The sequence below is a fragment of the Balaenoptera musculus genome, chromosome 10 (genome assembly GCF_009873245.2).
Source record: "Balaenoptera musculus isolate JJ_BM4_2016_0621 chromosome 10, mBalMus1.pri.v3, whole genome shotgun sequence".
Classification (NCBI taxonomy): Eukaryota; Metazoa; Chordata; class Mammalia; order Artiodactyla; family Balaenopteridae; genus Balaenoptera; species Balaenoptera musculus.
In genome coordinates, this window is record NC_045794.1 from 84,726,537 (window position 1) to 84,739,594 (window position 13,058).

At 40.6% G+C, this 13,058-nt stretch overlaps 1 protein-coding gene across 1 annotated transcript in view; it reads right to left on the reverse strand.

The window, feature by feature from the left end:
• Positions 1-5,197: 5,197 nt before the first annotated feature.
• The window catches only part of WASHC3 (WASH complex subunit 3), a 67,823-nt gene continuing 59,962 nt past the window's right edge, over positions 5,198-13,058 (reverse strand). The window contains exon 7 of the mRNA XM_036866570.1: positions 5,198-5,449. Within this exon, the coding sequence (XP_036722465.1) occupies positions 5,365-5,449 (85 nt within the window). The 3' untranslated portion in view covers positions 5,198-5,364. The remainder of the gene's footprint in view (positions 5,450-13,058) is intronic.

Here is a 13,058-nt window from a genome sequence, read left to right on the forward strand (position 1 = left end):
CTGGAGACCACACACAGTGTTCACCTGAAGTAGATGTCTTGTAAGATGACTCTTACTACCTCAAGATTGAACTTGTTTCCTCCCATTGCCATGAGAAGAATAACTAATGCCAAGTTTTAGCTGAGAGAGAAAATATAGTTCTTGATCTGGGAAGAGATAGCTTTACTGAAAGAATTTTAGGAACTGGTTAATCATTACTGGCAGGAATTTAAAGAATATGTGTGGGAATAGATCTTGAATGTGCTGGACCAGAGTGGCAGAATATTGGACTGGATAGAGGAGAGTTTATTGACATGGGAGCACTCTCTTATGACTCAAGATTTAACATCCTGGCAAGGACACTTGGTGTTAATAGGCTGTTGGGATGGCTTCTTGAATCTTGGTGGCCTACACTAAATGAGATGGAGACGCTGGAATTGCCTTGTCAAAGTAATGAAGAAGAGGTCAGTGGCTCAGAGAGGTGGGAATGTTAGAATGGATTTATGTCACGTGTCAAGAGAACCAACCTATAATTTTCCCAGGAAGAGCCCAGAGAACACTCTCTTTACTAAGGCAATAAAGATTGTACGAATGAGAATGGCAATGATATATTTGAGAAAATTAGTGGTATCTAGACCAGGATTCATAGTAGGAAATGATGTCACAGAATTGGGCTCTCTTGTACTAATTGAGATGATAGAATTCTATAATGGCAGGAGGCAAGTAGTGGTATTCCAACCATCACTGGCAAAGTGGCAGCAAGGCTGAAGTGGCAAACAAGGTTCCTTGGTGTTCAGGGAGCACAGTGTAGCTCATGTTCAAGGTAGAAGGCAGTAGACTAGGGTGCAAGTTTTATCCAAAAAAGCAAGAGCCGGAGAGCAGAAAGTTGATGTCAACTGCTATAATGCAAAAGTGTTATCCTGTAACTATCATTTCATGTCCATCAATTGAAAGGGAGGCCAATGCCCTTTGAAAAATGCTACTTATGCCACTCCAAGCATACAGAATAAATATCTGCCCACTCTTTCTCTAAAGTACCATAAGCCACTTATTAAAGTAACTGTACAATGCAATCCTTTCAAAGGTAGTTGGATAAGAGCGTGCTGAATAGACTTGATATCGAGTGATCTAAAACGTCGTCACTGTCCCTCAATTTAAGTGGGAGCTTATGGATGCCGGGTCATAAATGAAGTCCATCTTACAGTAGTTTCAACTGATCCAGATGGGTCCCTGTGGCTATTTCCCTGGTCTCTAAGTGCATACTTGGAATCTTAACAGTTTCACATTGGTTCCCTGCCCTATGGAATAAAATCCATTATATGGGGAGGATCAAGCAGAAATCCTTAAAATTGCACCCCTCCACCCCAGCCAAGATAGTAAACCAAAAACAATATTGCACTCTGAGTAGAACTGCAGAGATTAGTACCACCTTCAAAGACTTAAAGAATGCAGAGGTGGTGCATTCTTTTCCCGGAACATATCAATGCGAACTCTGGCATGGTATGTGGCTGCTGATCTGACAAACTTTTTTTCAATCATTAAGAACATCAAAAGACTTTATATTTACACGGGAAGGATAGCACAATGCACGCTAACCTATTGTCACAGCGCTATGTTAACTCTCCTACCCTCTCTCCCATGGTGTAGTCTGCAGGGATCTTGTTCATCTTGTTATTCCACAGAATCTCATGCTGGTCCTCTATATTGGTAAATCAGGCTAATCAGATCTGATGAAGAGGAAGTGGAAAGGACTCTTTGTGCACTATAAGACACACACAAGCCAGAGGATGGAAGATTTGGACCCCTGCGGATTTTAGGGGTCCAATGGTCTGGAGGATGCTGGGACATGCCTCCAAGTGAAGGACAAGTTATTGAACTTGCACCCTCTACCATTAAGAAAAAGGTACAGTGTTGGGGACTTTGACTTTTGAAGCTAAATGCTGCTCTCACCCATTTATGGGGAGAGTTAGAAGGCTGCTAGTTTCAAGTGGGGCCCAGGGCAAGAGAGAGGACTCTGCTGCAGGCTCAGGCTGTGATGTGAGCTGCCCTCCTGCTCAGACTATATGACTGATTATCCATTGATGTTACAAGTATCTGTGGTAGAACATGGTACAGCATCTCTGGCAAGCTCCAACAGAAGATTAACAGTACAGACATTAGGTTCTGGAACAAAGGGCTGCCTCATCATCATTTGAAAAGCAACCCTTGGCATGCCTCTGCGCCTGGCAGAAATTGAGAATCTGCTTATATATGACGTCAAGTTATTAATTGGAGCTGCCCGTCATGAGCTAGGTGTTATCAGGTTCATCATATCATAGGGTCAGACAGTAGCAGTTAACAATCCATCATTTTGATGGAAATGATACATTTGGGATCAAGCCTGAGCAAGTCCAGAGGGCACATGTAAGTTACACGGACAAGCAGTCTCGATTCCCGTATCATTTTCCTCTCATGGACTAATGCATCTCCTTCAACCTACTCCTATGATCCCTGGGGAATCCCCTATGGTGAGTTGTATCAGTATTTATTGCTACAATAATGCTATGTAATAAATAACCAAAAAAACTTTGAGACTCAACAGTGAGCATTTATTATTCAGGCATCTAGGGCCAGCTGGGAATTGGTTAGGCAGATTTTCTGATCTTGGCTGGGCTTGCTCACATCTTGGGTTTGGCTGCTATGTGACTACAACAGCTTAGCTCTGCTCCACACACCTCTCATTCTCCATCAGACTATCCCAGTCATGTTTCTATATCAGAGGCACAAGAGAAGGCAAGACCAATTACCCAAGTATTTTTCAAGCTTCTGCTTGGATCAAATTTGCTAACATTCCATTGATCCAAAGAAAATCACATGGCTAAGTTCAGAGTCCAAAGGTGAGGCAGAATAGTCCACGCAGAGTGGGAAGGCAGTGAAAATTTTATGGGAAATGGCATGGAGACAGGGAGAAGTGAAGAAGTAAGGCTATTTCTGCAATATTAACATACCAGATGACAGAGAAGGAAAATGTGGGTCTTGTTCATGGGTAGACCAGCTTGGTATCTTGGTGTGAGCCAGAAATGGCTGGCTTCTACACTGTATCCTCTCAGAGGTGCCTGGAAGGATCAGTGGTGAGGGAAAAATGAAAAATCTTCCTGATAGAGCTTCAAACAGTACACTTGGTCATTCACGGTGATGGAGAAAGATGTGGCCTGAGTTAAGGATAAACACAGTCTTGATTATAGAAAAGTGTGTAGATTTTTGTTATCACGGAGTGTCAATAAAAGAGTACTAACCTGAGGAGGCAAAGATAGGTGGACAGGATGATTCTTAGTGATTTCAGCCAGCCTTGCCCTTGACCACTCCAGGCTTACACAACAAACCCATAAGTGAAGTAATCATGGTGGCAGAGATAGAGGCTAGGCATAGACCCGACAGCTTGAGCTTTGTCTAAGGCTGATGGAGTTATGTCACTGCTGAACACGTGATCTGTCAGCAGGAGAAACCAATGACTCTCGTAACACTCCTTCAAGAGATAAATTAGCCACATGGGAGCAAGTTGTTTACATTAATTTCCTTCCACCTTGGAGGAGGAAGCAATTCTTTTCTATTGTAATTAATTTGTATTCTTAATTCAGGCTTGTTTTCCCTTCCATCAGTACCTCTGTCATCATTACTATCTGATAGTCTACAGAACGCCAAAAAAAAAAAAATGTTTATTACAAATAAGGTATCTTGAATTATATTACCTCAGATCGAGGAACTATTTTGTAGTAAATGAAGAGCAACATGAATTACTGGATCCAAGATCCTATCATATGCAGCATTATCCAGAAGCAGTCAATCTAACAGAACAATGAAATGGACTATTACAGCATCTGCTTAGACACCAGCTCAGAGATACAGCCTACAGGGCTGGGGTGCTGTTTTCCAGGAAGTGATACATGCACTATACCAAAGGCCAGTATGTGATTCCATGTCCCCAGCTGCTAGAATTTATGGGTCTAGGAGCCAAGAGGATAGAAATAGGACTGGCCCTTCCTACCACCATTCTCAGTAACCTACTTGCAGAATTGTGCTACCCATCCCTACCACCTTAGGCTCTGCTGAATTGGAGGTCCTGTGTCCTAGACAGGGGAAGAGGAAAAAGCTAGCACATTTCTATCAAGAAGCACAGTAAGATTTCTACAGAACTGAAGCTACTGCTGCCAAACTGATCCTGTTGGGCTGCTCATGTCTGTGGGACAACAGGCAAGAAAAGAGAGTTAATATGTTGGTTAACATGGAGAGCTAGGATTACAATTACAAAATGAAACAAGGAGGATGTGTCTGGAACTCAGGCGATTCATTGGGGTGATTCTGGATGCTTCTATACCTGGTGTGAACAGCAAACAGACAAATGTGATAATCATAGCCTAAAAGGGGCAAAGTAACCAAGGCCCATCTCTGAAGGGATGAAGGTCTGGGTCACTCAACCAAACTAGACCTGCTGAATTTCTGGAAGAGAGCAAGGAAAGTCTCAAGTGGGTGGTGCAGGAAAGAGATGATGGATATGAGTTTTGGTCTTGAGTTCAGTTGTAGCACGAGGAACTACAGCTTGTCTCACTAATCCTCCTGTGTAGTCGTCTACAGACTGTGGCTGGTCATCATTCTGAAGATCTGGTAATGGAGTAGACTTAACACTGGACTCAATTCTGAATAGGCAAGGGGTAGACAGCAGCAAACATCTCTTTTGCCCCACATCACATCCCTTTGTCAACTTCTGCTATCAGCTCACTCTGAACAACACCGAAACTACTTTCAATTCAATTTCTATTTGATGCTAAATATAATATCTGACTTTGATAGTACATGAACTAATGGCCAAGTTGTGAAAAGCTTTACATGCTAATAAATACTACCAATAAGTTCCAGATCCACAATAAATATGATATATAAGCCTCCAGCTGTCACAGAAAATTTCAATCCAGTATTACTTTCTGCCAGAAATTTCTTTAACAACTCTTATGATACAAATGTACATAATACTTTTCATGCTAAAATATTCACAAAAATTGAATAATTCATTTAGCCAAATTCACTTTTTTGTTTTGTATTGAGTCTATTTTTGATCACTAAACTCACATTGACTTCATTTTAGATGCTCATTGCATCCCTCAAACACTCTGAGTACTTTATTTAGGCTATTCTATTTTTCAGTTCAGGGTCCTTTATTTTGGTAACAAGACATACTGCCAGCTTATTATAAATGCTTTATTTATTTATTTTTTAACATAGAGGAAGCTTGGTGGTGGATATGTAGCCATTTGATGTTTTTATGACTAAGAGTTAAAGTTCAGGCTCTCTTTCTTATAGAATGTAAATGTGCACCAACACATGTATATGTAATTGTCATCAACATTAAGTTTAGTCACTAAAAGAAGATTCGCTGTCTGAACTTTCTTCTATATTTTTTTCACCTTCACCGTCAGGCACTGGAGCATCTGGTCTCCTGAAAGACAAGAAAAAAATCTTAATGTTTTTTCCATGTGAAAAAAAGCACTAACTGTAAATTAGGTTCATCCTAGAACACTGCTGCTAACAAATCTGCCAAACCTGCGTCCTTAACTGAGAGCCTCCCGCTCTCCGCCACAGCGTGCTTCTCGCTGGCTTCTCCAGCACCGTGGGGATTCAGTGCTATTCCTGTACAGGCCACGGCACTGTTTCCTCCTGCCAGTCCTTACACAGCGTGCTACTTCAGCACTTTCTGCTTCTCATTACCATGGAGACCCAACTACAGACAGAGATGCGATCTGGAGAGGCTGGCATGACCAGTGCTAAATCCTTGCAGCCTCCAAGTATCCATGAGGTACAGAGAAAGGAAAGCTAGAAGTGGTAAGAAAAAGAAAATCTTCATGTTCAGGAAAGCTGCAGGGAGCAGTTTTAAAATGGAAGAGAGTTCAAGAATGGCCATTAAGAAACACAGGCAATATGGAAATTTTGTGGGGGAAGAGAGTGCCTGTCAAAGAAAGTTCTTAATGTCTGCTGAATGTTTTCACTTATATGTTTTATCATCAGAGAAAGAATATAAGAAGAATGAGTTGGTAAAAATAATGTCTTGAAGATTCCCTAAGCACAACAAGAAAATGTGAGAATGGTTAAACTCCAGCTTTGCATAGATGTGCTATAATAAACCACATGAAATTTAATGGTGTCATTAAAACAGTCAACTAGATAGGCTCCATAGTGTTTGTCAGTAAATCATTTAATCAGTATGGCAGCACTAACACTCAGGCCCTATTCAATCTAACCAAGGAAGTTAAGTTAAGCAAATAAAGTATACTTGGGGAAACTAAGAGGGAAAGGAAGAATAATATACCTGCTCTGTTTTAATAAAAAAGCTACAAGACTTATTTCTCCCTCAGGCTCCTTGATCTTTATTAAAGATTTAGGACACCAACAAATAAAATTCTTCTTTGCCACAAATATAATTACTATTACTAAAATAAGAAAGTATAGTCTCCTATTTACCTTTAGTTATTATAAATTATGGCTGAGTTTTGACGTATACTTTTAAATATCATATCTGTCATGCTACGAAACAGAAGAAATGCTGGCATTGCTCCCTAGCAATGGGTCAAACATAACCCCATTTGCTCTGCTGCGATATTTTAGATTATGCCTATGAGGAAGTCACATGTACTCAGTACAATAAAGCTTTAAAGCTGGGTACAGCATTTATAGGTTTTATTTGTATGTATGTACGTACATACTTACTTACTTACTTATTTATTTATTTTGGCTGCACCAGGTCTCAGTTGTGGCACGCGGGATCTTAGTTGCAGCACGTGGATGTCTCAGTTGTGGCATGCAGACTCCTTTTTTTTTTTTTTATAAATTTATTTATTTTTTATTTTATTTTTGGCTGTGTTGGGTCTTCATTGCTGTATGCGGGCTTTCTCTAGTTGCAGCGAGCGGGGGTTACTCTTCATTGTGGTGCACGGGCTTCTTATCTCAGTGCTTCTCTTGTCGTGGAGCACCAGCTCTAGGCGTGCAGGCTTCAGTAGTTGTGGTTTGCGGGCTCTAGAGCACAGGCTCAGTAGTTGTGGCGCACGGGCTTAGCTGCTCCGCGGCATGTGGGATCTTCCCGGACCAGGGCTCGAACCCATGTTCCCTGCATTGGCAGGCGGATTCTTAACCACTGCACCACCAGGGAAGCCCCGGCATGCAGACTCTTAGTTGCACCATGCAGGTGGGATCTAGTTCCCCCACCAGGGATTGAACCTGGGCCCCCTGCATTGGGAGCACAGTCGTACCCACTGGACCACCAGGGAAGTCCCAGCATTTATAGGTTTTGACTGATGTTCCATCTGCCTAAAATACTAACACAGGACCACAGTCTTCATCATTCTCCATAGAAGCAAGAACTCTAAAAGTAGTGGGCATAAATACTGGGCACACTGTCCCCAGTAAACTTCTCTTTGCTATATACATGATTCCTTACTGTGTTCATTTTATTAAAAAGGAAAACATTACCAGAGGAAATTATTTGAATACTACTTCAAAATTATATTAGTATCTATGGCAACTCAAACAAATAAAACAATGTACATAACTCCCCTAACATAAATGCTACTTAAGAAAATGATACCTGGAGCTGCCGAAGAGGCAAGAGACGTTTTCTTCCCTCTTTGTTTCCTGGTGTGCGAGGAGAGGGGATTAAGAGCGCTGCTTAAAGGAGCTCCAGAGATGGGCGCGAGCCGCAGCTATCAGCGCGGACCCCAGAGATGGGCCTGGGATGCTAAGGCTGGTGCTGCTGCCACCAAAAAGCCTGTATGCAAGCACAGGTCACTATCCACACCTCCCCTCCCGGGAGCCTGTGCAGCCCGCCACTGCCAGGGTCCCGTGATCCAGGGACAACTTTCCCGGGAGAATGCATGGCGCGCCTCAGGCTGATGCAATGTCCCACTGGCCTCTGCCGCCGCAGGCTCGCCCCACATCCTTACCCCTCCCTCCCCCCGCCCTGAGTGAGCCAGAGCCCCTGAAGCAGCTGCTACTTGAACCCCGTCCTGTCGGAGCGAAGAACAGACGCCCTCAGGCGACCTACACACAGGGGCGGGTCCAAATCCAAAGCTGAACCCCGGGAGCTGTGCGAACAAAGAAGAGAAAGGGAAATCTCTCCCAGCAGCCTCAGAAGCAGCGGATTAAAGCTCCACAATCAACTTGATGTACCCTGCATCTGTAGAATACCTGAATAGACAACGAATCATCCCAAATTGAGGAGGTGGACTTTGGGAGCAACATATATTATTTTTTCCCCTTTTCTTCTTTTTGTGAGTGTGTATGTGTATGCTTCTGTGTGAGATTCTTTCTGTATAGCTTTGCTTTCACCATTTGTCCTAGGGTTCTGTCCGTCCGTTTCTTTTTTACTTTAAAAAATTTTATTTCTTAATAATTATTTTTTATTTTAATAACATTATTTTATTTTATCTTACTTTATTTTATTTTATTTTATCCTCTTTCTTTCTTTCTTTCTATTTTTTCTCCCTTTTATTCTGAGCCGTGTGGATGAAAGACTCTTGGTGCTCCAGCCAGGCATCAGGGCTGTGCCTCTGAGGTGGGAGAGCCAACTTCAGGACACTGGTCCACAAGAGACCTCCCAGCTCCACGTAATACCAAAGGGTGAAAATCTCCCAGAGATCTCCATCTCAACACCAAGACCCAGCTTCACTCAACAACCAGCAAGCTACAGTGCTGGACACCCTATGCCAAACAACTAGCAAGACAGGAACACAGCTCCATCCATTAGCAGAGAGGCTGCCTAAAATCATAATAAGGCCACAGACACCCCAAAACACAACACCAGACGTGGACATGCCCACCAGAAAGACAAGATCCAGCCTCATCCACCAGAACACAGGCACTAGTCCCCTCCACCAGGAAGCCTACACAACCCACTGAACCAGCCTTAGCCACTGGGGACAGACACCAAAAACAACGGGAACTACGAACCTGCAGCCTGTGAAAAGGAGACCCCAAATACAGTAAGATAAGCAAAATGAGAAGACAGAAAAACACACAGCAGATGAAGGAGCAAGGTAAAAACACACCAGACCTAACAAATGAAGAGGAAATAGGCAGTCTACCTGAAAAAGAATTCAGAATAATGATAGTAAAGATGATCCAAAATCTTGGAAATAGAATAGACAAAATGCAAGAAACATTTAACAAGGACCTAGAAGAACTAAAGAGTAAACAAGCAACGATGAACAACACAATAAATGAAATTAAAAATACTCTAGAAGGGATCAATAGCAGAATAACTGAGGCAGAAGAACAGATAAGTGACCTGGAAGATAAAATAGTGGAAATAACTACTGCAGAGCAGAATAAAAAAAAAAGAATGAAAAGAACTGAGGACAGTCTCAAAGACCTCTGGGACAAGATTAAACGCACCAACATTCGAATTATAGGGGTCCCAGAAGAAGAAGAGAAAAAGAAAGGGACTGAGAAAATATTTGAAGATATTATAGTTGAAAACTTCCCTAATATGGGAAAGGAAATAGTTAATCAAGTCCTGGAAGCACAGAGAGTCCCATACAGGATAAATCCGAGGAGAAACATGCCAAGACACATATTAATCAAACTATCAAAAATTAAATATAAAGAAAACATATTAAAAGCAGCAAGGGAAAAACAACAAATAACACACAAGGGAATCCCCATAAGGTTAACAACTGATCTTTCAGCAGAAACTCTGCAAGCCAGAAGGGAGTGGCAGGATATACTTAAAGTCATGAAGGAGAAAAACGTACAACCAAGATTACTCTACCCTGCAAAGATCTCATTCAGATTTGATGGAGAAATTAAAACCTTTACAGACAAGCAAAAGCTGAGAGAGTTCAGCACCACCAAACCAGCTTTACAACAAATGCTAAAGGAACTTCTCTAGGCAAGAAACACAAGAGAAGGAAAACACCTACAATAACAAACCCAAGACATTTAAGAAAATGGGAATAGGAACATACATATCGAGAATTACCTTAAATGTAAATGGATTAAATGCTCCCACCAAAAGACACAGACTGGCTGAATGGATACAAAAACAAGACCCATATATATGCTGTCTACAGGAGACCCACTTCAGACCCAGAGACACATACAGACTGAAAGTGAGGGGATGGAAAAAGATATTCCATGCAAATGGAAATCAAAAGAAAGCTGGAGTAGCAGTTCTCATATCAAACAAAATAGACTTTAAAATAAAGACTATTACAAGAGACAAAGAAGGACACTACATAATGATCAAGGGATCGATCCAAGAAGAAGATATAACAATTGTAAATATCTGTGCACCCAACATAGGAACACCTCAATACATAAGGCAAATACTAACAGCCATAAAAGGGGAAATCGACAGTAACACAATGATAGTAGAGGACTTTAACACCCCACTTTCACCAATGGACAGATCATCCAAAATGAAAATAAATAAGGAAACACAAGCTTTAAATGATACATTAAACAAGATGGACTTAATTGATATTTATAGGACATTCCACCCAAAAACAACAGAATACACATTTTTCTCAAGTGCTCATGGAACATTCTCCAGGATAGATCATATCTTGGGTCACAAATCAAGCCTTGGTAAATTTAAGAAAACTGAAATCGTATCAAGTATCTTTTCCGACCACAACGCTATGAAAGTAGATATCAATTACAGGAAAAGATCTGTAAAAAATACAAACAGATGGAGGCTACACAATACACTACTTAATAACGAAGTGATCACTGAAGAAATCAAAGGGGAAATCAAAAAATACCTAGAAACAAATAACAATGGAGACACGATGACCCAAAACCTATGGGATGCAGCAAAAGCAGTTCTAAGAGGGAAGTTTATAGCAATACAATCCTACGTTAAGAAACAGGAAACACCTCAAAAAAACAACCGAACCTTGCACCTAAAGCAATTAGAGAAAGAACAAAAAAACCCCCAAGTTAGCAGAAGGAAAGAAATCATAAAGATCAGATCGGAAGTAAATGAAAAAGAAATGAAGGAAATGATAGCAAAGATCAATAAAACTAAAAGCTGGTTCTTCGAAAAGATAAACAAAATTGATAAAACAGTAGCCAGACTCATCAAGAAAAAAAGGGAGAAGACTCAAATCAATAGAATTAGAAATGAAAAAGGAGAAGTAACAAGTGACACTGCAGAAATACAAACGATCATGAGAGATTACTACAAGCAACTCTATGCCAATAAAATGGACAACCTGGAAGAAATGGACAGATTGTTAGAAATGCACAACCTGCTGAGACTGAACCAGGAAGAAATAGAAAATATGAACAGACCAATCACAAGCACTGAAATTGAAACTGTGATTAAAAATCTTCCAACAAACAAAAGCCCAGGACCAGATGGCTTTACAGGTGAATTCTATCAAATATTTAGAGAACAGCTAACACCTATCCTTCTCAAACTCTTCCAAAATATTGCAGAGGGAGGAACACTCCCAAACTCATTCTATGAGGCCACCATCACCCTGATACCAAAACCAGACAAAGATGTCACAAAAAAGGAAAACTACAGGCCAATATCACTGATGAACATAGATGCAAAAATCCTCAACAAAATACTAGCAAACGGAATCCAACAGCACATTAAAAGGATCATACACCACGATCAAGTGGGGTTCAAGTGGGGTTCAAGGATTCTTCAATATATGCAAATCAATCAATGTGATACACCATATTAACAAACTGAAGGAGAAAAACCATATGATCATCTCAATAGATGCAGAGAAAGCTTTCAACAAAATTCAACACCCATTTATGATAAAAGCCCTGCAGAAAGTAGGCACAGAGGGAACTTTCCTCAACATAATAAAGGCCATATATGACAAACCCACAGCCAACATCGCCCTCAATGGTGAAAAACTGAAACCATTTCCACTAAGATCAGGAACAAGACAAGGTTGCCCACTCTCACCACTATTATCCAACATTGTTCTGGAAGTTTTAGCCACAGCAATCAGAGAAGAGAAAGAAATAAACGAAATCCGAATCGGAAAAGAAGAAGTAAAACTGTCACTGTTTGCAGATGACATGATACTATACATAGAGAATCCTAAAGATGCTACCAGAAAACTACTAGAGCTAATCAATGAATTTGGTAAAGTAGCAGGATACAAAATTAATGCACAGAAATCTCTTGCATTCCTATACACTAATGATGAAAAATCTGAAAGTGAAATGAAGAAAACACTCCCATTTACCACTGCAACAAAAAGAATAAAATATCTAGGAATAAACCTACCTAAGGAGACAAAAGACCTGTATGCAGAAAATTATAAGACACTGATGAAAGAAATTAAAGATGATACAAATAGATGGAGAGATATACCATGTTCTTGGATTGCAAGAATCAACATTGTGAAAATGATTCTACTACCCAAAGCAATCTGCAGATTCAATGCAATCTCTATCAAACTACCACTGGCATTTTTCACAGAACTAGAACAAAAAATTTCACAATTTGTATGGAAACACAAAAGACCCCGAATAGCCAAAGCAATCTTGAGAACGAAAAATGGAGCTGGAGGAATCAGGCTCCCTGACTTCAGATTATACTACAAAGCTTCAGTAATCAAGACAGTATGGTACTGGCACAAAAACAGAAATATAGATCAATGGAACAGGATAGAAAGCCCAGAGATAAACCCACGCACATATGGTCACCTTATCTTTGATAAAGGAGGCAAGCATATACAGTGGAGAAAAGACAGCCTCTTCAATAAGTGGTGCTGGGAAAAGTGGACAGCTACATGTAAAAGCATGAAATTAGAACACTCCCTAACACCATACACAAAAATAAACTCAAAATGGATTAAAGACCTAAATGTAAGACCAGACACTATCAAACTCTTAGAGGAAAACATAGGCAGAACACTCTATGATATAAATCATAGCAAGATCCTTTTTGACCCAGCTCCTAGAGAAATGGAAGTAAAAACACAAATAAACAAATGGGACCGAATGAAACTTAAAAGCTTTTGCACAGCAAAGGAAACCATAAACAAGACCAAAAGACAACCCTCAGAATGGGAGAAAATATT